This window comes from Antechinus flavipes, chromosome 1 (genome assembly GCF_016432865.1).
Source record: "Antechinus flavipes isolate AdamAnt ecotype Samford, QLD, Australia chromosome 1, AdamAnt_v2, whole genome shotgun sequence".
In the NCBI taxonomy this organism is placed as follows: Eukaryota; Metazoa; Chordata; class Mammalia; order Dasyuromorphia; family Dasyuridae; genus Antechinus; species Antechinus flavipes.
Genome location: NC_067398.1, coordinates 719,528,268 through 719,555,627, shown reverse-complemented (window position 1 = coordinate 719,555,627; position 27,360 = coordinate 719,528,268). Strand labels below are relative to the sequence as shown.

Genomic DNA, 27,360 nt, shown 5'->3' with positions numbered 1-27,360 from the left:
CTTTGTATAAATAGTTCTTTTGCTCACTCTGCCTCTGTTCACATTACGTAGGATTCTCCCAATTGTCTGTCATTTGTAGCACTTTAATAATAATATTCCATTACATTGATATATTACAATTTGTTCAAGCATTCCCTGTCTTGAGTCAAATCTAAGCACTTCCCCTCATACATTTTAGATTCTAGTTCTTTTCTTTTCTTTTTTTTCTTTTCTTTTCTTCTAGATCAAAACACTAGTTTTGCTTGTGGCTGTTCCCCTCCCAGGTATTGGGAGAAAGAAGGTTTTCTTAACACCTGCTTCCTCCCACCATGTTATTATCACCACTTGTTTCTCACTTTATTTCTACACCAAACTGGTGTGTGTTTGCATGTGTGTGTGTGTGTGTGTGTGTTTCTGTTCAGGGGTTGGGGGAAGTATGCAACTCTCATTTGTCCAGTTCCTATGAGTCAAGTTATTTGATGCTTGCTTCCCTACCCTTTCTACCATGCTTGTAATACTTTTCTTTTCGAGTATAATTTCAGATAATAATTTTGAGGACTAATGAATTGCACTCACTTCTTTCTGCTTCCTCAATGTATTATTTACTGTCCCTTTTCTTTATCTCTTGCAGACCCTCAAAACAGAACTAATTCACCCCTAGGATGTTTTTCTTATTAAACTGCCCAAGTGCCCTTTGAAGACATTAATGTTCTGAAAATACATATTTTTTCTCTTCCTATTAGGATATTAACAAAATGTCATTATATAGCTCCTTCTTATCATTCAAATAAATTTACCTTTCTAGATTTTTCTGGAATTTCATGTTCTTATTTCAGTGATAGTCAGCTCTCATTTTTTCATTCATTTCATCATCATTTCATAAATGCAGTTATTCTTAGCAGTAAGCCTCTATATTTTTGCTTTCTGAAATACTGTATTCCATGTTATAGAATATTATCGTTCTGTAAGAAACAATCAGCAGGATGATTTCATAGATACCAGGACAGACTTACATGAATTGATGCTAAGTGAAATGAGCAGAACCAGGAGATCATTATACATGGCAACAACAAGATTATATGATGATCAATTCCGATGGAAATGGTTCTCTTCAGCAATGGGATGATTCAGGCCAGTTCCAATAATTTTATGATGGAGAGAGCCACCTGCACCAAGAGAGGCCTGTGGGTACTTGAGTATAGGTCACAAGATAGTATTTTCACTCTTTTTGTTGTTGTTTTCTTGCATTTTATTTTCTCACTTTTTTTCCTTTTTGATCTGATTTTCTTGTGTAGCATATTTATGGAAATATTTATAGAAAAATTGCATTTGTTTACCATATATTGGATTACTTGCCGTGTAAGGGAAAGAGGAAAAAATTGGAACTCAAGGTTTTGCAAGATTTGAAAATTATTCATGCATACATTTTGAAAATAAAAAGTTTTAATTAAAAAATTCATTTTTAAAAAGTTAAGGAATACTGTTTCCAAGATCTCTTTTTTTCTGGGTCAAAGTTATCAGGTCTTAAATGCTTCTTACTATATATAATCTATTACTACTTTGCTTCCTTTTGGATTCTTGCAATATTTTTTCCTTTAACATGGGTTTTTTGGCTATGATATACTTGGTATTCTACCTTTTAGTGTTCCTTTTAGGAAGTTAATGGTTCTTAAGGCCCTCTGGTTCTTAAGTTCTTGGTTTTTTCATTTATTTTTATTATTTTATTTGATATGGATTTCCTAGGCTTTTTTATATTGGCTTTCAGAATCTAGGGGTGCTTAAAAGATCTCTTTCCTTGGTTTGCTTCACAAGTAGGTTTTTTTTTTTTCTCAGACATTTTCTTCTATTTTTTTCATTTTTTCTAATATTTGTGTCTCATGGAGTCACTGATTAATTTTTCTGTTCTAGTATTTATTGGGTCTGTAACTTCAATGAGATTTACTACCTTCTTTTCTTTTTATTCTATTCTGTTTCTAATTACTCTGGGATTTTTATTACATATGTATATCTCTCTTCATTTCTTCTAGGTATTCATGTAATCCTTGTAGAAAATCCTTATCTTCCATTTGAATCTGCTATAAGTATGGGGATTGGAGCCTTCCTTCCTGAGAAGTCAGGGAGGGCATGACCACCTGTGTTCTAAAACAAAAGAAAGCGGGAGATATAAAGGGCCATAACTCTGAAAAGGTGTACTTAAATCTAAGTCAGCAAGGTACTTATACTTAAGTATATACTTAGTACTTAGTATGGTGATATAATGGTTGCACACGCTCAATGTGCTGTAATGATGTAATGTTCTACAGCTGGCACATGTTCAGTATGATGTAGTGACATAATCGTACTGAAGTATTTAAGGGCTGAGGGAGGGACACAGAGGTCTCTCAGCCACAGCTTTCAGCCATAGACACAAGAGAAGATGGCAGAGTTCAGACTCCATCTTTGACTAGCCACGTAGCCCTCCTGCCTCCTTCACTCTTTCACTAAGACCAAGGACTCAAGCTGATCCTGAGGTCCTCCAAAGAGCTAATCCAGACATTACATTGGAGGAATGAACTCCTCTCTTGAAGAAGTAAATGATGGGAAAGTCTCACTGTGCCCATCTTCCATGAGGATGCTACTCCTTCAATCATCACCATAGGGAGTGGGGAGCAGTGTGACAACAGCTCCTACCACGCCACAGCCAGCCTCAATCTTCCTTTCCTTTCACCAGTAGTACTCAAATGTAGGCAGGAAAGGCAAGCACCTTCTGCTCAGTATAGTAGGAAAAACCCAAGTCCACAAACATTATCTATTACTTTACACAAAGCAACACTAAAGGAAAAATAAAAGGGAAACTGGACACAAGAAGACAAGAGCAAATACTTGAAGGAAGCAGTGCCAAAGGACTTTGAGAAGAAAATGATGGGCCAATGAATGGGAATGGGAAAGTTGACTATTTCTTAAAACGGAAACAATTTACAGATGTTGACATGTGGGGGAACCTAAGGAAAAAATTCAACTGACACATTTAATTCTCAAAAAGTAGATTTTTAAAAAAGAATTTGGTTATAAACCAAGAAATTTTCCTTGGGTTGTGATCCAGAGAGAATAAAAGGTACCACAGAAATCAGAGAATTGTTTCCCATAAAATGGTAAGATTCTGAGGAGGTAGACTTAACTTGATCCTGGCAAAAGAACCAAACTTCATCCGTTGCTTTGCATAACAAACAATTGACCAAGTATTCCCATCCAGATCAAGCAAAGTAAATGCTTTCATTGATCACTCATTTATCCATCTAGCTATTTCTCTAAATAATTACCCACATACCTACACATAAATAATAATTAATGAATTTGATAAGTTTTTTAAAGTTGATTTTCATTTTGTATCGCCTCATCAGCATTGATGTTTACACTGAATACAGACTTTTTGCATTTATTCATTTGTCACAAAAGAGAGTATTAAATGCTATGGAATTAACTCTCTCCTCTTAGAAATATTTTTATAAATATTTAATACCTCTGAAGAGTCACTACTGTGGCACTGAGTACGTTCCTATTGCTACCTGTCACTGAATGTTGGGTTGATATATAGACTTTTAGCACTTGTTTGAAATCAATTTATAAAACTACATTTTGTAATCAAAAGAATAGCCATCTAAAAGTTACTTTGGGCAATCTAGGATCAAGCTTCCTCCAAGCCTCAGAAAATATGAAATTTCGACACCACCACCACCATGATGCGCAAAACAAGATAATATGTAAGCATTTTGATATCATTCTGGCATATTCATGAATGCATAAATGTTTGGAGCTCTTACCCACTCCATTTTAATGGACATCTTTCCTATGCATCCAAAGGGCGGCCTCAAATTAAGACAAGATTTGTGAAACCAACCTCAAAATTTCTCGAAAAGGGATCAAAGACAGATTTTACTTCCTGAAGACACATTTATTGCAATTCTGATTCTGACAGAGTGTGTATGTGTGTGTACGTGGGGGAGAGGGGCCAAACCTTTTTGTCTGTAATTCTGACAAAGTAGGTATGCTTATTCACAAATTCCCCGAGTTCTAGATCTCTCAACTTATTGATATTATCCTTTTTTGAAAGCTTTCATTCTTAGGTTAAAAACATGAGCAAATGATGCCAGAATTTTAAAATAACTTAATATTTACCTAAGACTTTAAAAACTGAACGATTTTGATTTTGATTTTCAAAGAGAAAAACTTTTACTTCATGTTTTAGAAAGTGGGAATATTCTATCTTTTACTGACAGCTAGGTGGCAAATTAGATAGAGCACAGGGTCTAGAGTCAAGAACACCTGAGTTAAAATCTGGCCTCAGACACTTCCTAGACTGTGACCCTGGGTTAGTCACTTTACCCTGTTTGTCTCAGTTTCCTCATCTGTAAAATGAAGGAAACGGCAACCACACCATATTTTTGCCAAGAAAACCCCAAATGGGATCAAGAAGGATCAGATATGATTGAAATAAATGATCAACAACACGTCTCCTCCTACCTAAGCCTATTCTTAATCATGTAGTAATGTTCCTATTGGTTAAAACTATAATATTATGCTGATAAAGGGCAGCATTTGAGGGGAAAAAAGAATATTATAATAACGAATGGTTTTTTTCTTTATGGCTAAGTAAACACACCAGCTATTTTTCTGTACTGCTGATATAAACCTTTTTCTTTCTTTATCCCAACCTCAAACACAGATAATCAGACTTTTTATCATTTGGATCACTTGGTTCACTAAAAATAAAGACAATAATTTTCAGTCACTTTAATGTTATGTAATTATATGTTATGTAGTTTATTGCAAATACTGGTAAATGGTCAATAAATAGTGTTATAGTCTTCCATTTTAAAAAAAGTTATGAAAAAGATGTGGGAAACTTGGAGTTTTCTTTCTCTATAGAGTCCTTTTTTAGTCTGATTCTAAGTCTTTCAGCAAAGTGAAATACTTTTTCACGCATGCATTACTTCAGAAGACTGCATTCATAAAGTTTCTTCCCAGTGTGATTCCTTTGGTGCTAAGTTATTTACTCTTAAAGAAGGCTTTGCCAGAAACATGACATTCTTTAGGCCCAATCAGAATTCTCAGATGTCAAACAAGTCCTATAATCTGGCAAAAGGCATTTCCACATTCATTACATTTATAATATGTCTCCTCAGTGTCTGTTCAAGTAAGTGCTTTGTTTTCAGGGCTCTGCTACAGTCATTTGATTCCGTAAGGTTTTTCTCGAGTATGAATCTTCTGATGTCCAGTAAGTCCTGACCGCCTGTAGAAGGCCTTTCCACATTCATTACATTCATAAGGCTTCTCACCCGTGTGGATTCGCCGATGTCGCGTGAGCTGCGTGCTCCGGCGGAAAGCCTTCCCACACTCCTTACATTCGTACGGTCTGTCGTCGATATGAATTCTGTAATGGGAAATAAGGTATGAGTTGCAGTTGAAGGATTTCCCACATTTCGTACATTCATAAGGTCTCTCTCCAGTGTGAATCCTCTGGTGTTGAGTAAGTGCTGTGCTCTGGTGGAAGGCCTTCCCACACACCTTGCACACATGAGGTTTTTCTCCAGTGTGAATCCTCCGATGTCGAGTAAGAGTAGGGCTCTGGTGGAAGGCTTTCCCACATTCACCACATACGTAGGTTTTCTCTCCGGTATGAATTTTCTGATGTTGATTGAGTCCCGTTCGTTGATGGAAGGCCTTGCCACACTCCGTACATTCATAAGGTTTCTCTCCAGTATGAACTCTCTGATGCAGAGTGAGAGCTGTGCTCTGGTGAAAGGCTTTCCCACACTCCTTACAGATGTAAGGTTTCTCTCTGGTATGAGTTTTCTGATGTTGATTCAGTCCTGCCCTCTGGTGGAAGGCCTTCCCACATTCTACACATTTATAAGGTTTCTCTCCAGTATGAATCTTCCAATGTTGTAAAAGAGCCGGGCGATGGCGGAAAGCTTTCCCACAGTCCTTACACACAAAAGGTTTCTCTCCGCTATGAATTTTCTGTGGCCAAGGAAGCTGTGTGCTCTGGTGGAAGGACTTTACATTCATACATTTATTACATTCATAAGGTTTCTCCTTATTCTGCTGCCTTCCCAGCCAGCCATCATATTTCAAGGCTTCTCCCAATTTGAAGATACAAGGACTGTCCCTTGAAAATTTTTCCTGGGCTGAGACTTCCAAAGAAATGTCCAGTTCTGGAATGGTCAGCTTGGTTTCAAGTCTAGTCACAAAATCTGAAAGAAATTTTTTAAAGTATAAATATTTCTGGTTCTGCTATTAGTCTAAGATACTATCTTTTGTCTCCATCACTAGAAAATGTCAAAATACAGAATAGCAAACATGACTCTGAATTTGTAGTGATCACAGAAAACTTTCATGTTGCTCTTCAAAACAATCTTATTAGGGAAATGTCTGTAAATGAGGAAAGTGTCAGTCAAGTCAAACCAAAAAGCACTTCCTAAGTATCTATAATGTACCAGGCATTATCCTAAATGCCTGAGGGAAAGCCCCAGCTGAGATCTGGACAAAGCCAGGAGACTAAAGGTGAGATGGGTAAGAATTCCAGAACACAACTAGTGAAAAGGCCCAGAGTCCAAAGATGGACTATTCTATGGGAAAATAGCCAGGAAGCCAATATTACCGGATCATAGAGAACTTGGAGGGAGGAAGGTATAAGAAGACTAGGAAGGTAGAAAGGGGCAAGGTTAAGAAGCGCTTTAAAAGAGAAATGGAAAATTTTATATTTGACCTTAGAGGTAAAGGGATACAGGAGACTTTGTCAAAAAGGGGATGACATGGTCAGGCTGGTGCTATAGAAGATCAATTTGATACCTGAGTGCAAGATGGCCAGGAGGGAGATATTTGAGACAGGGAGACCCCCCAAAAGGCCACTGCAGCAGTCTAGGCATGAGGAAAAACAACATAAATTCATTTCTTTGAAGAAATACAAGTGATCAATTAGTCATTTGAAATTTTGTTCAATATTCTCTAATAATCAAAGAAATGTTCATATCACTTAATTTATGTTTCCCTTGGTTTCCTCAACTGTTAAATGGGGATGAAAATAATAGCACTTATGTTGCAGGGTTGTTATGGTGACAAATAATATTTCTAAAGTCTTAGTACGGTGCTTGGCACATAATAGACCCCACAGAAATGTTTATTCCTTTCTCTCCTTTAAAAAAAAAAAAAATAACTCCTGAGTCCCTAACTACCTGTCAAATTGCTGTACAGATTTTTTTTTTTAAAAAACAGAAAACCAACTGTTGGTGGAGCTTCAGACAAACAGGTTTCGATAGCTGGTGGAGCAATAAATGAGCTCCATCATCTCTGTAAAGTAACAGCAATATTTAGTCAGCTACACAAAAGAGCATGTGCCTTTTCTCACAGTGGTCACACTAACGAGCCTAAATCACAAATGAAGCCTTTATTTCTACTCTTCTAGAGTTGTCTCTGATGACACAAACTCTGGGACATTTAAGGTTTAAACTGCACCCAGTTCTACATAGAACTGAGTGCTGAAAACTTTCCAGCAAACTTACTGATGGAGCTTAGATATAATAACACTTTCTTTTGACCTGAGGAGGCTTTCCTATTTTGTTACTGATCCACATTCTCTCACCACACTGGCCTACCAGCAACAGGACAGTGGCCACAGTAGAACCTCTACTGAAAACCCTAAGTAAATCAGAGTCCTAAGTCAGTCCATGCCTTCGGGTGCAAAGCATACCCTGCCCCTCATCAAGGGTTGCCCCCTGGGGCAGTGGGAGCAAAGCAGATCACAAGCCACTTGATTCCCAACTGCTTTGACCTTCCAGTGCTGCTCTTTGCTGTGAGTACTCGTGAACAATCCTGTGGCCCTTGCTAGCATCCCTAGGTACTATACACCCAAACTCTGCCCTAAATGAGCATGATTCCATGGATATTATGGAAAGGAAAAAAGCTTCCCCAATTATATTCATTGTCGCTCTCTTTGAAATAGCAATGGACTGGAAAAAATCCATGTGTTCAAAGGAGTGATTAAGGTTCAACACATGATGACATATGACACATTTGCTGTGCGCTTCTAATTTTTCTCTTAAGAATAAGGAAAAATAAGGAAAACTTAGAATCATTTGATCCAAGAAACAAGGGAAAGGACCTGTGAAAGAACAGAGAAAATTCCCTTGGACTACAGCTATATAAAACCCAATTCCATCAGTAATATAACTTTTAAAAATACAACAGAAAAAAGGATCAGATAGGAATATAGAAGCTAACAGGCAACTGGGTTATTTTGTTCAAGTCACCACATACTATGTTCACTTTTTTCCCTTTTTTCTTCTGTTTTTTTTTTTCCTCTTGCAGTTTTTCCCTTTTATTCTGATTTTTCTCTCCCAACATGATTCATAAATATATATATATATTAAAAAACGAATGTACATGTGAAACCAGAAAAAAAAAATTTTTTTTAAGGGAATGCCCAACTGTGGAGGGGAAATGACTTTTATTTTTTCTCTGAGGCATTTGGGGTGAAGTGACTTGCCCAGGGTCACACAGCTGGGCAGTGTTAAGTGTCTGAGGTGATATTTGAACTCAGGTCCTTCTGACTTCAGGGCTGGTACTCTATCCACTGCACCATCTTGCTGCCCTGATGACTTTATTTTTCTATTCAAGTGGGAAGTTGTATTGAAATTAAGACAGACTTCTTCCCGGGTTATTTATACCTTCTGAATCCAATTCTCCCTATGCAACAAGAGAACTGTTCGGTTCTGCAAACATGTATTGTATCTAGGATATACTGCAACATATCCAACATATAAAGGACTGCTTGCCATCTAGGGGAGGGGGTGGAGGGAGGGAGGGGAAAAAAATTGGAACAGAAACGAGTGCAAAGGATAATGTTGTAAAAAAAAAAATAATAATAACCCTGGCATGGATTCTGTCAATATAAAGTAATTATTAAATAAAAATTAAAAAAAAAACAAAAAACATATTTCTACCATGTTTAACATATATTGGACTGCATGCCATCTAGGGGAGAGAGTGGGGAAAGAGGAGAATAATTGGAACACCAGGTTTTGCAAGGGTTAATGCTGAAGAATTATCTATGTATATACTTTGAAAAATAAAAAGCTTTAATAAAGAAAAAAAGAATTCTCAGTTAAAAAAAAAAAGAAATTAAGACAGACTTGATTGATTGTACACATTAAGACAGTTCTTTAAAAAAAAAATTCTTTAAAAGAAAAATACTGAAGACCCTAAGACATAAGTCAAACAAAAACTGTCACTTACCTTAAGATTATAATCTATTAGTAATTTTTATTTTTAAAAAGTTGTCTGACTAGTTCATACCTGGTCTCAGATACAGACCTGCTGCTCTGAATAAGTCATTTCACCTGTTGGTCTCATTTGTAAAATGAACTGGTAAAGTACTCTGTCTTTGTCAATAAAACCCAAAAGGGATCACAAAGAGTCACACATGACTGAAAAATGACTGAACAACTAAAGCACAAACAAAATCATTGTAGCTAAACTTAGAAGAAAAACAGGAAACTGGGGCAGCTAGATGGCACAATGGACAGAGCACTGGCCCTGAAGTCAGGAGGGCCTGAGTTCAAATCCGACTCAGACACTTAATACTTTTTAGTTGTGTGACCCCTGGTAATACTTCTTAGTTGTATGACCCCTGGGCAAGTCATTTAACCCTAATTGCCTCAGCAAAAAAAATAAAGAAAGAAAAAAAGAAAAGAAACTGGAGGAAAAATTTTTTATACTGTCTCTTTGGTAAAGACCTTGCTTCTCAAAATATATAGTGAGTCAAATTCATAAGAGCCATTCACCAATGGATAAATGGTCAAAGAATATGAAGAGATAGTTTCCAGTGAAGATATCGAAACTATTTATAATCTTCGAAAAATGCTCCAAATCACTAATAATTAAAGAAATGCAAGTTAAAACAACTCTGAAGAAATGAAAATTAAGACAACTCTGAGGTACCATACACATCTCTCAAATTAAGATAACAAAAAAGATAATGATGAATGTTGGAAAGGAAGTAGAAAACCTGGAACAATACTATATTATTGGCAGAGCTGTGGAATGATCTGACCATTCTGGAGAGTAATATGGAACTATGCCCAGAGAGTTATCAAACTCTCCACGCCCTTTGATCCAGCAGACCTATATCCCAAAGAGATCATAAAGGAGGGAAAGGGACCCACATGTGTACAAATATTTGTGGCAGCCCTTTCTGTAGTGGCCAGAAACTGGAAACTAAGGGGATGCCCATTGATTGGGCTGAATAAATTGTAGTATATGAATGTTATTGTTCTGTAAGAAATAACCAGCAGGATGAATACAGAGAGGCCTGGAGAGACTTACAAGAACTGATGCCAAATGAAGTGAACAGAACCAGGAGATCATTGTACATTGTACACAGCACCAACATTATGTCATGATCAATTCTGACGGATGTGGCTCTTTTCAACAGTGAGGTGATTCAGGCCAATTCCAATAGATTTGTGATGGAGAGCGCCATCTGAACCCAGCAAGAGACTGTGAGGACTAAATGTGGATCACAACATGGTATTTTCACCTTTTTTGTTGTTGAATGAGTGCTTTTTATTTTTTTTCCTCATTTTCCCCCCTTTTTGATCTGATTTTCCTTGTGCAGCATGATAAATGTGGAAATATGTATAAAAGAATTATACACGGTAAACCTGTATTGGATTACTTGCTGTCTAGGAGATGGGGGTGGGGGAAAGGACAGAAAACAATTTGGAACAGAAGGTTTTACAAGGGTGAATGTTGAAAACTATCTTTGCAAGTATTTGGAAAATAAAAAGCTATTATTCAATTAAAAAATAAAAAATAAAGCAACTTGGAGGTACCATCTCACACTTGTTATATTGGCTAACATATCAGAAAAGGAAAATGACAAATACTGGAGGGGGTATAGAAACATAAGAACACTAATACAAAATTTATTTATTTTTAATACACATTGCTTTATGAATCATGTTGGGAGAGAGAAAAATCAGAGCAAAAGGGAAAAACCATGGGAGAGAAAAAAAAATAGAAAAAAGAAGTGAACATTGCATGTGTTGATTTACATTCAGTCTCCTTAGATCTTTTTTTCTGAATGCAGATGGCATTTTCTGTCCAAAGTCTATTGGGATTACTTTGGATCACTGAACTGCTGAGAAGAACCGAGTCTTTCACAGTTGATCATTGTATATTCTTGCTGTTTTTTAACACTAATATACTGTTGGTGGAGTTGTGAACCGATCCAACTATTCTGAAGAGCATTTGAAACTAGGTCCCAAAAGCAAAAAACTGTGCATATCCTCTAACCCAGGAATACCATCCCTAGCTCCATATCCCAAAAAGATCAAAGAAAAAGGAAAATGATCTATATTTGTGATGGCAAATTACTAAAAACTGAGGAGCTTCCTATTAATTGGGGAATGGCTAAATAAATTGTGGTATATGATTATAACTGAGCAGACATACATTAATTGATGCAAAATGAAGTAAGCAGAACCAGGAGAACACTACAGACAGTAACAGCAATATGATAATCGACTATAAATGATTTATTCTGAGCAATACAATGATCCAAGACAATTCTGAAAAACTCAAGATGAAAAACACTCTCCACTTCCAGAGAGAATAAATGGATTCTGAGAGCAGGCCAAAGCATAACTTTGGTTTTTTTGTAACATCATACATAAAAGGAGTATCATATGTCTTGCTTTCTAAATGGGTAGGGGAGTGGGGTGAGAGAGAACGAGAAAGACAGAAACAGTGACAGAAAGGGAGAGACACAGACAGAGAGTGAGGGAAAGAGGGAGGGAGAGAAAGAATCTCGAATTCAAAAATTAAAAAAAAAAGTTAAAAAATAAAAATAAAAGTGCTGCCCTCAGAATGGCCAGATGGGATGCTGGGCTCCTTACTCACCTGAGCAACTGACTGTCAGGGTCTCCCCCTCAGGTACCCAAGTGCTTCCTACTTGCTCCAACTGGTAAATCACATCTGGTTTGGAAACTGCAAGTCCTGCTCATTGGAAATGGGAGAGACAACTTGAATAGAACCCTTCCCTTCCCTCTTTGGGGACAAGCGGACACAGCAGGAGAGGCAGAGGGACAGCCGAGGGGACAAAGAACTGGACCTGAGTCAGGAAGTCCTGAGTTCAAATCTGGATTCGGATAGTTACTAACTGTGTCACCCTGAGCCTGAGAGGCAGTTTGTTGGGGGCTCAGTAGTTAGGGAGCTGGGCTTGGAGTCAGGAAGATGAGTTCAAATCCAGACTCAGACATTAGCTGTGTGACCCTGAGGAAATGGCAAACAACTCCAATAATTTTCCAAGAAAACCTCATGACCAATATGGTCCAGGGGATCATGCAGTCAGACACGACTGAACAACAATAAAAAGAGATATTAGGAAGACGGGACAAAGGGCCCTGAAGGACACAGAACTGTGCTCCTAGAAAGCATGGGATTAGTCGGGGGGTAAACAGAAAGCATTCACCCCCACTGTGTGTCTGCAGACAGCTGTCCCGGGGAGAATCTGGGCAAACGGAGCGCAGGACGTCCCCCCTCAGAAGCATCAACATGCTTGTTTCCAGCCACAGAAATGAACGACTTTGGGCCCACTCTGTGCTAGAGCGGCCTGTCTCTGGCCCATGCAAGGGCTTGACACTCAATGCTCCCTCTAAGACGGGCTAGGGAAAGAAGCACAGACCGCCAGAGGGCAGCTCCTGCGGCCTGGGCCCACCCTTACCCAGCCAGACCAGGTTCTGGTAGTTCTCCAGCATCACATCCCGGTACAGCTCCTTCTGGGAGGGGATCAGCTGCCCCCACTCCTCCGGGGTGAAGTCCACAGCCACGTCCTTGAAGGTCACCAGGTCCTGAAGCAGCAAATACACTTGTGGGTACGAGCTGGGATACCTGAATCAGACTCGAAGCTCCTTAAGAGTTCAGGTTGTGTTTGGACTCTGTAACTCTTAGCATGGTGACTGGTGCACAGTAGGCAGTTAATACACTGACTGACTGACTCCCAATAGCACCGGGAGGAGAGATGAAGGGAATGGCGCTGCCCAGCTTCGAACCTCAGAGCTTCCATCAAACACCTGGGTTTAAACCTGATTCTGAAGCACATCACTGAAGGAGGTGCAGCTTCCGAGGGTCCTGCAGGCTTTGCCCTCAAAGAGCTCGCTTTTTAACCAGAGACAGGGACAGCCAAGGCCCATACAGGGAGGAGGGAAGGCAACCTGGGAGGGGAAAATCAGGGGATGGGGGATTGGGAACGTCCTGCCAAAGACAGCTTCGGAGATGGCTCTTGGAGGAACACAGGGGAGGACAGAGAACTTTCCAAAAAACCTTTGCCTCAGGGATGGGGAGGACAAGACAGCAGAGGGGGAGCTGGGAAGCCATTGAGAGGAGGAAGATGCCAGGAGGCGTTGGGTGTAAAGAGCTTTATGTGCCTGAAGAAGGATTTCAAATTTGCATCTAAGCTGAGAAGGAACCATGGGAGTTTACTGAGAAGGGTAATGTTGTGGTTCAAGAGGCACTCCTAAAAAGTTCCAGAGCGGTATCACAAGGTGTCTCCAAAGAATTTGCAGGCTTGGATCCATCTCCAAGGAGCAGTTTATTATAAATGTTATGCCGATTAATGAGGGTTAAGTTCTAAAAGAAGTTACCAAAGAACCAGGGGCAAGAAGATAAATTTATAGGAAAAAGTTAAAAGAGATGGGGAGCTTGATGTCACTGATATGCTCATTTTATGCCTTAAAGGTAAAGTTGAGGAGGGGTCCGGTCCCATAATTCTCTGGGCAGGGCTCAAGGGGGGGAACCTTCCAGAGGCGTGTTTTTAGGCCTGAAACGTCACTAGATCAAGTGGCGGATGCCCAATTTTGTTCTGTGCCTGTGCCAACTTGAAGCACTTCATTATTGTTGTTCATTAGTCTCAGAAATTGTTATTTGACAGCCAGCAATATCGGTAGCCATAGCATCCCCATAATACTGAGTGAACTGGGGCAGAATAACTTATGGGAAGAAACAGAGCCTTCCAAAGGACCTCCCTCCAAGGCCAGGGGACCTTCGGGTGACCACTACATCTTCACTAGACGCTGCTCCACATCAGTACCAGGATCAGATGGGAGCTCACCTTGGCAGCAAAGTGGAGGCGAGACTGGACAAGGGGAAGGTGCGACAGGCAGAAGAGGGCTGCTGGGGGTCCAAACTAGAGTCAGGAAAAGGGGACAAAGAGACGGGTTGTGGAGCCAGGAAAGACAAGTCGGGGCAAGGATTGGAGGAGAGTGAATGGAATGGAATGAGCATGAGAGGAAGAGAGGATGTTCCTGGATTTTGAGTACATGTGACTGAGAGAAGATGGCATATCCCTCAACAGGAACAGGGAAGTTCGTAAGAGGGGAAGGTTTGGGGAAAAAGATGATGAGTTCTGTTCTGGACATACAGGACACAAGTATGAAATCACTCCCATGATGGTAACGTGAGGCTAGTTTCAGAAGAAAAACTGGGGCTGGATCAGTAAATCTGAGATTCATCAGCCTAGAAGTAACCGAATCCATGGAGCTGATGAGATCACCAAGTGAAATGTTATGGAGAAGAGAAAAGGGCCCAGGAGAGAGACCTGCGGGATCCCGTGGATGAAACTCCCGTGGATGAAACTCCCGCAAGGAAAAGTGAGGAGAACCTGGAGAGAGCAGGGTCACAGAATAACAAGAGTGGAGAGAATGTCCCGGAGGAAAAAGTGATTAACAGCATCAAAGGTACAGGGAGGTGTAGGAAGAGAATTCAGAAACGGCCATTCACTCTCTCAATTAAAGAATCGCCAGTAAGTTTGGAGCAACATTTTCAATTGAATGATGACGTCCAAAGCCAGACTAGAGAGGATTCAAAAAGGGGAGGAGGAGGAAGAGAGTGGACGAGGCCACCAAATGGGGAAGGGCAGAGAGCCAGAGTATGGCAGCTGACAATCACAGCAGCATCAAGTGAGGATGGGCTGAAAGACTGACCCCCTGGCTCGGCTTCTCCACAACTACGTCCACTGGCTGGTCACTAGACAAAGATCTCAAATTTATGGAAGACCAAGGGAAGACACATGCACAGTGCACAGTGAGGGAAGCGGAACCAAGAAATCAACATGCAATATAAAGAATATAAATAAGGACTGCAGATTGGAAGAACAGTAATCATTAAAGCTGAATGCTCCAAAAGTATAATAATTATGTTCAGCCCAAAATAATAGACAGATGGGGGACAAAACGCTGATGTGCCAAGTGCAAAGAGAAAAGACCCAGATCTCCGGACTTATGCTCTAAAAGGGGAAGACAATGCTAAATAAAGAAGTCAGCTACAGGTCAGATGGAAAGGCTCAGAGGCCAAGGGCTGATGGCCTGAATCTCAACTCATCCCAACGCTAGGGGCAGGACCTCTTCCTACCTGTACATCTAGTCAGCCTGAGGGCAGATGGGGGGGAGGGGAGGGGGAAGGCAAGGAATGAAGGGAGGAGGAGGATTCCGGCTGGCCCCTGAGTCAGAGCTGGGGTGAAAGCCCCATCTGCAGGGCACCCTTGCACCATCACACTCCTGCTTCTGTTTTTAGCCAAAGTTCACACTTGGACTGTCCCTTTTTCCAATGAGCCTGAGTCATATACTTCATTCTAACATCTTCATAGCCTTCATTTGATACAATTAATAATTAAGAAAATATTAATTCCTAACTAGAACCTCTTGTTAAAAAGACACTGGGAACCTCTCTGGGCAAAGAAACCAATCGTCCTTAAGAGAAGCAAAGGTCGCCGGGTATGGTCTGAGAGCCCGAGATACAAAAGTCACAGTTATTGAGAGGTCTCTTGATTCACAAAAGGTGCAACAAAGTCCTCTAGATGCTGATTCAGGCAAGGTTGCATTTCGCAAGTCACTATGTCCTAACTTTGACTTTCCATGATGTCTCAATCAGCTCTTTATCGGGCTTTCTTACTTTATCATTTTAATGTAAAGATTAATGTGTGGGTATGATTATTATGGTTACGTTCTTAAGATACACACTGTATAATGATTCAGTTACAAGGATAACTAACAGGAATTTCCCTCAGAACACATCATAGTTTGGTTACACAAAGGTTTTTAACTCCAAATGCTCTAAATGGGGAGCTATAACTATAATTCACAGTGATTTCTTATCCTAATGATTATAGCTGATAAAAGCTTAGCAAGACAATACAGAGCAAAGCACTTAAGGCACTGATTCTTTTCTTCCCTTCACTATATAGATCAGTAACTTCCCATTAATGATTAATATTATTTCTAAGACATGAAATAATGAAATAATACTCTCATTTATATTTTTATTCCAAGGTCTGACTAAGTCCAATGAGCTTTCTTTTTTTTTTTGCTGAGGCAATGGGGGTTAAGTGACTTGCCCAGGGTCATACAGCTAAGAAGTGTTAGGTGTCTGAGGTCAGATTTAAACTCAGGTCCTCCTGACTTCAGGACTGATGCTCTATCCACTGCACCACCCAGCTGCTCCCCTCCAAGGAGCTTTCAATGGCCATAACTACATGGTATTTTCAATTTAACTATAACCCACATATTCTACAGATACCAGGACCACATAAATAAGATATATACTTATACCTGCACAAGAATTAAAAATTATCATTAGTTCACATAAACAAGTATGTATGTGTATATATTCATGTTTATATATATATATCCATATACATATATACATATACGTTCCATACATATATACATATGTATACATACATAAATAAAATTTTTGCTCTAAATGCTTGGAGCATTAGGGCCCTGCGGACTCTCTTTCGAAAGTTACACATGAGACAGCAATATTCCACAGTCACTGCTGATTTCCTTTGATCTTACAGTGGAGTGGGGGCAGTCAGAAGCCCGTAGCTGCTTCTCTTCTTTGGAGTGCTGGCTCCAGCACTTACTATCAGGAGCCTCCTAGGCAAGGAACATTTCCCTACTAACAATTACTTCATCTGTAAAATGGTGACATTATTTTTTTCAATGCCAACAGGCTTTTGTGAATCAGATTTTAAATCTTCAAGTGGGATATTAGTATTTTCTCTCATTATTAGGCATTCATGACCCTGAGTCCAGATCATAGGGTGGGACTTACTCCCTTGACAAAGGATGGAGAGGGGAAAGCTCTAGAATTAGACACAAGAACTCTAAGGCACCGTGTCAGCCTGGTTCCTGAAGGGCCCAATTTCTTAGGATAAGAAGATATGGAAAGGAAATAGATTTCTAACTGGAGAGCTAAGATACTTATTTCAGAAAAAAACCAAAACTAATCTCACTTACCTGGTGAGCCACAGGAGGAAGGAAGGCAAAGGCCATGTCTTTACTCAATGCTTTACCTTTGAGGACACTGAGAATCCTCAGCCGTCGGCCCTGGAGGATAAAAAGCAGATATTAGCAGAATTGCCCTGCCTTGTTTAGACCCTGGCCTGGAAATTCTAACACTTCTCCTGGTTAGACAGAGATTTAGAAGGAGCTCGTGGACTCCCAGAGCCCCAAGTCTACTGGGGAGATGGGGAAAAAGATGTCTGCAAAATGAACAAAGTGCTAAGAATTGGCAAGAGGACCCAGATTTCATGGAAGGTTTGGCTCCAGAGACAAGGTCTGAAGGATGGAAGGCTTACCAGGGGCACAGGTGGGGAACATGGCAGAAATGTCTGAAGGACATGGAATGTCAAATGCAGAACCACTTCCTGTTCTGGTCTGGCAAGGAGAGTCATGGGAAATGACATATGGCAAGAAGAAGGGAGCTAGGTTGGGAGCCTGGGGGATCCATATGAAAAGGAGGAGTCCATGTTTTGTCCTAGAGGCCCCAGGAGAAGCCTCGAAGATTTCAGAACCCACCAGGGACCCAAGGCCATCCCTGGGGTAGTTATGCGGAGGATGCATCTGAGAGGGAAGAACTTAAAACCAGGAAGGTTGTCTTACTGCTCCACTGGTGCTGTGATGAACACCTAGGCTAGCCAAGGGGCCATTTAAAGAGAAAAGAAGAAACATTTGGGGTAAGATGAGGAAACGCCCCTTGCCAGTACGGGTCAGTGCCTTCTCTGCAATTTATGGTTTTAGAGCTGACTGGAGTACTCAGTGAAGTGACTTGCTCTGGGTCAAGGATGGGGCTTGAACCCCGATCTTCCTGCTTCAGATGCTCCTCAGTAGCCACTTTAGCTATTTTGGATCCATTGGAGGAGAGATCCAAGAAGGGGGGGGAACCTCTGCTTGGCAGGTGTAAGATTCTTATTGTTTCCTGTTTTCTCAGCAAAGTGAGAATGACTTTTTGGAAATCGCACAACAAAAACAGCTCATGAGTTGGAGAATGGATGAATAAGTTATGATATATGAATGTTATGGAATTATTATTGATCTATAAGAAACGACCAGCAGGATGACTTCAGGAGAGACTTACATGAATTAATGCTAAGTGAAGCAAGCAGAATGAAGAAAACATTATACAAAGTGGCGACAAGACTATACAATGGACGTGGCTCTCTTCAACAACTAGGTAAATTGGGTCAGTTCCAATATCTTTCACTGGATGGAGAGAGCCATCTGCATTCACAGAAAGGACTATGGGGACTGAGTGTGGATCACAACATAGAATGTTTATCTTTGTTGTTGTTTTCTTTCTTGTTTTTTCCCCTTTTGATGTGATTTTTCTTGTGTAGCATGATATTTGTGGAAATATGTGTAGAAGAACTGCACATGCTTAACAATACTGGATCACTTGCCATCTAAGGGAGGGAGGGAGAAAAATATGGAGCACAAAGTTTTGCAAGGGTGAATATTCAAAATTATCTTTGTATGTATTTTGAAAATAAAAAGTTATTGTTACAAAATAAATAACCCAAAGAGCCCATCACAGCAGAGGACCCTTACGACTTTCTAAGTAGAATTTCTAAATTACTAGATGACGGGAATCCTACAGCTATAATTTACCTAGATTTTTAGCCAAGCTTCTGGTCAGCATTTGGATTAGCTGGTCATTAAGGTCCTTTTTAACTCTCACTCTGTGATTGTAAGATGCTCTCTTGGGAGGTGAAACAGGAGGTGGAAAGGGCTTGGATATGATGCAACATGGGCTGAAGAAAAGGGAAGAGTAAGGATAGTTTTGAGGTCCCAAATGATAGATGGGAATACATGGAACAGAAATATAGAAGGTTGTAAAAGGAGAGGCTTGAGATAAGAGAGGGAGGGTAATGAATTCTGTTTTGGATATGACGATGGAAAAAATAAAAACATAAACGGCCTATGGGAGAGGTGGATGAGGACTTTTGAAGAAAGAAGAACCAAAAGCTAACAGGATTTAGGAGTCTGGAATGGTCACAGAATGGAGGAGCTTGGAAAGGGAGAGACAAGAAGGGGAGGGAAGAGGAGGGGGAAGAGACAAGAACAGGATCAAGGTCAGAAAAGGAAGACAGTAGGAGAAGGACACAGGGAAGATGGAGAATAAGATGTAGGAAAGAGAAGGAAAACAGCAGAGAGAAAAAAAGAACTTTTTCAGACTTTCATGAGGGCTTGCAGAGGACAATGCTAAGCCCTCTTCTGGACTTTCTCCATCAAGCTTTCCATGTCCAGGGAATGCATTGCTGGGATTCCCACTGTCCTGTTAAGGCTGACTCTGGTCCTCCAGTCCTCCCTTCTCACCAGTACCCTCTGCTCCTCTGAGCCAACCCTCTGGTGAAGGACTGAGCTATGGGCTCCAGGGTATCTACTTAGAGAGGGGACTCAGTTGGATTTCTCCCCACTGCCTATAAGCTACACTGCTTTGGGACTCCTTCAGAATTCTCCATCATGCCCCCTCTACCAGGTTCATTCTTCTCCCCCTCCCCACCTCTCTTCTCACCCTTGCTCCCCTTTTTCTGCTTCCCTTTTTGTGTAGACTTCCCCCATTAAATTCTAAGTTACTAAAGCTCAGGCATAGCCCTTGTTTTTATTTGCATTTGTATCTCCCGTGTTCACACAATGCCCAGGACCTAGTAAGGTACTTATTAATGTTTACTGACTGACTGCTGAACTGTAGAGGTCCTGATGTAGGGGTGGGGTTCTAACCCCAATTTAAAGCAGGCTCAGGCCAAAGATGCCTTTTCCCCTCTCCAGGCAATATTGATGGCTTGTCTCTACAGAACTTTCTCTACTATGTTCACTAATATCAGTAATCAACTTGCATGTGTGAAATGACTTAGCGTCCAAATTTATAAAGGTAACAGTATAGAAGCTTCAAGAAGACACAGGTAGTTACAATAGAAATAGGAAACGTCAAAATACGTCTCTCAGTTTTGGATAAATAAAAATACTATGGATAAAAGGGAAAATATGCAACTGAATAAATTGCTGGAAGAACCAGAGTTACAGTGTCTTCTAAATGATACAGTAAAGGAATATACATATTTCTCAGCACCACCTGGAAATTTTGCAAAAACTGACAGTGTACTAAAGTACAGAGATATTGCAAACAAAAGTAAAAAAAAAAAAAAGGAAAAAACAAAAAAATTGCAAAAAAAAAAAAAAAAAAAGAATCATATGGAATGGGGATACACAGACTTTTTCCAGTAAATAAAAGAGTGAAGAGAGGATGTCCAGTCTTCCCACTACTATTTGAAATATTTCTCAAAATGCTAGCAACAACAAAAGACAAGAGAAAGAAATTAAAGAAAGATGACCAAAGAAGTAAGAAAATTATTTCTGTTGATGAGATGAAAAATTCTAGAGAAACAACAAAGAAACTGAAACAATAGTTTCAACAAAATTGCAGACTACAAAATAAATCCTCAAAAATCCACAGCATTTGTAATTAATAATAACAAAACAAAAGAAACAATAATGAAAAAGGAAATTGCACTCTCAAAAAGTATAAAATATCTAGGGGGGCAATTCAAAGTACACAAAAAAATTCATACATTTAGTTACAAAGTATTTCTTAAAGAAATAAAGGACAATTTTAAATACCTATAGGAATATTCTGTGCTCATGAATAGGCTGAGTCAATACAATAAACATGACATTACCAAAAATTAATATACACTGTTAATGCTATACCAATCAAATTACTTAGGAGACTCTATATAGAATATAATAACATAATAACAAAATTCATTTGGAAAAATAAAAGATCCAAAATATTAAGGGAAATGATCGAAAGAAGGAGGAATGAATAAGGAATAGCACTTTCAGACCTCAAGCTATATCATAAAGCAACAGTAATCAAAACCATCTGGTATTGGCTAAAGAATAGAGAGATTGATCATCACAGGAATCAATTAGACAAGGGGCACTCAGAAACAACAGAATTCAAAAACTCAGTATTTGATAAAATGGAAAACAAATTATTTAGGGAAAAACTCCCTATCTGATAAAAACTGCTGGGAAATCTGGAAGTAATCGAGATGAAATTAATCTTAGACCAAAACCTCATATCACATTTCACAGCACATTCTAAATGAACACATAACCTTAACATTAAAAATCATACATAAAAAAATTAGAATAGATTCTATCTCTATACCTCTCACAGCCATTGTCAACCAAACACGAGAAAGTGGCAATTAAATAACTTTGATCACTTATGAAACTGAAAAGCTTCTGCACAGGTAAGATTGAAGCAACTCAGATAAAAAGGGAAGTGGTTAAATGGGGAGGAAAAATCTTTGCATCAAATTTCTCTAATGAGGGTTTGGTGTGCAAGACATATAAACTATATGTATGTATGCAAAAAACCAATAATCATTCCCCAAAGAATATGAATAAACAGTTCTCAAAAGAACTACAAAGTATTCACAACTATGTGAAAAATGTTCCAAATAGGAGAAATATAATCAAATCAACCCTGAGGGTTATATTCACACCCTGTAAATTGGCACCAAAAAAAAAAAAAAAAAAAAAAAAAAAAAAAGGGTTTTTTTTTTTTTTTTTTTTAAAGCAACAGTTAATGTTAAAAGGGTTGTGGAATGATAATCACACTGATCCATTGCTGGTGGAACTATGGAATAACCATTTTGGAAAGCACTTTGGAATTATGCAAATTAAGGGACTAAAATGTCCATACCCTTTGAACCATAGACTCATTGCTGGGTTTATACCCCAAAGAAGCCAAGAAAAACATTTCCATGTACTCCAAAATATTTACAGCAGAACTTTCTGACAACTAAATACTGGAAGCAAAGTAGATGTCCCACAAACTGTGGTACACGAATGTAATAAAATACTGTCGACATCATAAGAAATAATGCGTGTATGGATACAAAGAAGCCTGGAAAGAGTTAGGTGAACTGAAACAGGAGAGGGCGCCCGCCAGAAGGATAAGCATCAGCAGGACTGGAAATGGAGAAACCAGAAGGGAGCCCTGGGTAGCCCCCAGGCCTGTTCAGACATATCACCTGATCATTCAGTGCGCACGTTTTTTCTCTCTAAAACTTTCACTTGTCATCAGACTTCTCTCAGGGAGAAGGAAGGGTGCAAGAAATACTGAGGTGACGTCAGACAGGAAACCAGATACAAAGAGGGGTAAGCTCCTTGAGGACGGGGCTGGCCCAACTAAAGTCCAAGGAACAAAGGTCCATTCCTGTGCTCCAGGCGGTACTGAACTCATCTCACAGGACTTTCCCCACCCTGCTCTAGTCTTCTCCCTTTCTTCAACACTATTTTCTGTTCTGACTTCTTTAGCCTGTAAGTTCCTCGAAGGGAAAACTTCTGTGTCAGCACATAGTTCTGAACACTGGCGGCTGACGCTCCATGGCGCCTAGGATGAGGGAGAAGCTCCTTTAGTCTTGATTTAATGCCCTTCACTAGGGGGCTCATCTTGACAGCTAACCTGGCTGAGCCCACACAGGGCATTCTCTCCCACCACCAGGCCTTTGGCCATGTGCTCCCCTCGGTCTGGCATTCCATCTTTCCAAATCTCTACCCCTTAGATCCCTAACTCCCTACAAGGCTCTGCCTTCCAGATTCCCCCAACAGGGGTGTCTTCCAACTGCCCAAAGTAGAGTATAAGCTCCTCCAGGGCAGGAGCGGTCCCGCTCTGGTCACAGACGCCCCGCCCTCTAGCCTAGGGGAATGAGAATTTATGGACAGACTGCAGAAGGGCCGGTTCTGTAGGGACGGCCAATAGGAACTACAGGAAACCCCAGCACCAGGTAAAGGATGAAGGGGCAGCCCTGGGAGGAAAAGCCAAAGAAGACGGAGGAGGAAAGTTACAAGAGAGAGAGTGCCGCAGTGGGGAGCAAAGGCCTCTGATTGGTCCTACCTTCACCCCCGCAGGGACCAATAAGCACATGAATTTGGGGAGAAGCGTGGTGATCGGCCAGCCCCTTAGAACCCGGGACGGGCATGCGCAGAAGTGACCGAGCTTGTTTCCCAAGCTGGGGAAGAGAAAAAGTATCAGCCCCCTGACTCCCAGAGGGGTGGTGCGCGTGCGCACCAGCGTCTAGCCGAGCACCTCGGAAGAGAGCATGCGCAGAAGCGGCCGGGCTGGCTTCCCGAAAAGGACTGGCCCAAAAAGAAGGAAGCTGACCGAGGAACATGGCGCCCGAGGCCCCGCTCCCTCCCCGCATCCCCACCGTCGGCTCGCTCCCTGGGCGCTACCTTTCTCAGCGGCGGTGTCTCCACTGCCCGGCCTCGGAGGCGGCGCCGAACTGAGGCCTGAGCGGATCCGAGACAGACGCTAAGGGCGCGAGGACGAAAAAACAGAGTGAAAGGAAGTCCCGCGTGGGCCGCGCTCCCTCCCGCCGCCCGGGCTACAAGGGCTTCTGGGAAACCCAGTGCGAAGGCCCGCGGCGGCTTGTGCGCATGCTCCGGGGAGTCCCGTGTCCTGTCTTCAGGTTGGGAACCCCTGAGGTGGCTCCGAGACAATCTGTTCTCATCCACGCGGGGCCGGGCACACACGGCCACACACGGCCACACGGAGGCCTCGAGCGTCCCCCGAGCGTGTTTTCAGCTGGTCCTTGGGAGTCCTTGCAAATCCCTTGGTCAGCTGTTCCGGAGCCCATTCCGGGAATGGAATGCGCGCCCCTTCACTCTCAGTAGGGCTCTCATCCTTCGAAGCTGCGCTCAAGGACTGCCTCCTCCGGGAAGCCCCCGAGATCCCTGCCCCTCGTTAGCGCTCGCCACTGTTAAATGAAGTTGTCCCATGGCGTGTCACCCCCAGGGAGAGGTCACCAAACCTCAGGCACTATCAATGGTCCCATAAACACGAATCCTTCGAAGGATCGGCTTGTCAATGTGGAAAATCCCCTTTAGCATTGTAGACTGACACCTGTGATTGTGGTTGGGTCATTTTCCACTCGTGTCTGCTTGGGGTTTCCTCTGCAGACATGGTTGGTCATTCCCTTCTCCAGCTCCTTTTACATTTGAGGAAACTCCGGGTCACAGCTAGGAGAGCCCTCCTAGACTCAGAACTTTCCCAGATCCTTCTCATGGTGGATATGTCCACGCTTGAAGCCAGTCTTGTGAGTCTGAAAGGTTCTTAGGTCCTGGGTCTATTGAAAAGAGCAGTTAATTGTGACAGACCCAGGAGATGCTGACTGATTGAATCATGGGAATACGAAATTCTGAGAAGGTTCAGGTTGGGACAGGCTGGAAAAATGTTAGATGCCTCCAGCAGTTCCCCAAACTGCTTTCTATTTTGATGAGATCTTCCAAAAGGCTCCAACAGTGGTTATAAATTAAATTAGATGAAGCCTATTTTACATGTTTTTGTCAAATGCATGCTTGTGAGTGCCCTGGGGTTAGCATCCCTTTTGTGTAGGAGTGAAATAACTCTCCAGGATAGGAGTATCATTTTTTACATCCCTCTTTTTGGGGAGTCTCTAGAGTTGTCCCCACAGACCCTGAGATGGGGGACTTAATGAACCAGAGCTTGAGAAAGAAGGATCTCTTCTCAGAGGCAGCGTCTTCCAGGATTGAATCTAGTTCAAATCACTGCGTAGGAACAGGACGAGAAATGACTGATGCTTCCCTTTACATGTGACCCAGCAGCAGTTCCCCAAACCTTTGCCTTTCCTATCCTGCTGCTCTCCCCTCTTCTCAGAAGGTTATGGTTCGGAACAAGGAATAAAAAAATAAAAATAAAGTGTGTGTGTGTGTGTGTGTGTGTGTGTGTGTGTATGTAAGTATAAATATTAATAAAAAAAATATTAAGAACTTTCTATGTGCAGTATACTGAACATTCAAGACAAAAGATGAGCCTGTCCATATTTTCAGGCTAACATGTAATGTGGGAGGTGGAAGATGCATATAGATGTATATAGAGTTACATATTGTATACAAAATAGAGTGGGAATCGGTGAGGAAGGAGACAGGAGCAAGGACAATGTTAACATGACTAGAATATCAGGAAAGACATCATTTAGAGGGTGATAGGGAAGGAACATTTATATAGTGTTATAGGAGAAAGCATTTACATAGTGTTTATATATATATATGTATATATATAAATACACATTACATACACACAGATATAGTTTATATCATTTTATATATGTATGTATATGCATTTATATAGCATCTACTATGAGCCAGGCACTATGTTAAGTCCTCAAATATCTCATTTGATCCTCACCTCACCTGTGAAATAGGGGTTGTTATTATTCCTATTTAATAGTGAAGGAAATTGAGGCAAAGTTATTTGCCCAGGTTCATACAACCACTCAGGGACTGAGGCTGGGTTTGAACTCAGGTTTTTCTAACTCCAAGACCAATGTGAACCCCTTAGCTGACTCAAGTGCCTCCAGCCACACATTGAAGGAAGTCAGGGGCCATTAGAGGGCAGATAGATAGTACAGTGTATAGAACACTGGGCCTGGAGATCAATCTCAAGAGTTCAAATCCAGCCTGACAGTAGCTGTGTGACACCGATCATGTCACTTAACCCTGCTTGTTTCAGTTTCCTCATCTTTAAAATGAGCTGAAAAAGGAAATGTTCAATCACTCCAGTATCATTGCCAAGAAAACCCCAAATGGAATCATGATGAGCCAAACATAATTGAAACAACTGAACAACAAAAACATATATATTAAAAAGTGAGTCTCCAGCAAGATGATTTCAGAGAAGCCTGGAGAGACTGCCATGAACTGATGCTGAGGGAAGTGAGCAAAACCAGGCGATCACTGTACATGGCAACAAGACTATACAATGAGATGATTCAAACTAGTTCCAGTTGTTCAGTGATGAAGAGAATCAACTACACCCAGAGAGAGGACTGTGGGAACTGAGTGTGGTTCACAACAGCATTCTCACTCTTTCTGTTATTGTTTACATGCATTTTTGTTTTCTTTTTCAGTTTTTTTTTTCTTTCTTCGTGATTTGACTTTTCTTCTGTAGCAAGATAAACATGTATGTATATACTGGATTTAACATATGTTTTAACATATTTAACATGTATTGTACTACCTGCCATCTAGGGGAGAGGATGGGGAGGAGGGAATAATTTGTTTTTTTTTTTTAATAATTTTTTTATTGATAGAACGCATGCCAGGGTAATTTTTACAGCATTATCCCTTGCATTCATTTCTGTTCCGATTTTACCCCTCCCTCCCTCCACCCCTTCCCCGAGATGGCAAAAGTCCTTTACATGTTGAATGGGTTGCAGTATATCCTAGATACAATATATGTGTGCAGAACCAAACAGTTTTCTTGTTGCACAGGGAGAATTGAATTCAGAAGGTATAAATAACCCGGGAGGAAAAACATAAATGCAAGCAGTTTATATTCATTTCCAGTGTTCTTTCTCTGGGTGTAGCTGCTTCTGTCCATCTTTGATCAATTAAGGCTCTCTTTATCGAAGAGATCCACTTCCATCAGAATACATCCTCCAACAGTATCATTGTTGAGGTATATAATGATCTCCTGGTTCTGCTCATTTCACTCAGCATCAGTTCATGTAAGTCTCGCCAGTCCTCTCTGTATTCATCCTGCTGGTCGTTCCTTACAGAACAATAATATTCCATAACGTTCATATACCACAATTTACTCAACCATTCTCCAATTGATGGACATCCTTTCATTTTCCAGCTTCTAGCCACTACAAACAGGGCTGCCACAAACATTTTGGCACATACAGGTCCCTTTCCTTTCTTTAGTATCTCTTTGGGGTATAAGCCCAGTAGACACACTGCTGGATCAAAGGGTATGCACAGCTTGATAACTTTTTGAGCATAGTTCCAAATTGCTCTCCAGAATGGCTGGATGTGTTCACAATTCCACCAACAATGTATCAGTGTCCCTGTTTTCCCACATCCCCTCCAACATTCAGGAGGGAATAATTTGGAACAGAAGGCTTTGCAAAGGTCAATGTTAAAAAATTACCCATGCATATGTGTTATGGACTAGAACTCTGAA

At 40.8% G+C, this 27,360-nt stretch overlaps 1 protein-coding gene across 1 annotated transcript; it reads right to left on the bottom strand.

Annotated features, from left to right (window-relative positions):
- Positions 1-4,743: 4,743 nt before the first annotated feature.
- Positions 4,744-25,109, bottom strand: LOC127545760 (zinc finger protein 501-like). Its single transcript, XM_051973244.1, has 5 exons — positions 23,607-25,109; positions 17,316-17,405; positions 12,743-12,869; positions 11,920-12,015; positions 4,744-6,212 (listed from the first exon to the last, which is right to left on the bottom strand). The coding sequence occupies exons 2-5, from the start codon at positions 17,349-17,351 to the stop codon at positions 5,185-5,187; spliced, it is 1,287 nt and encodes a 428-aa protein (XP_051829204.1). The 5' UTR covers positions 17,352-17,405; positions 23,607-25,109; the 3' UTR covers positions 4,744-5,184.
- Positions 25,110-27,360: the final 2,251 nt, after the last annotated feature.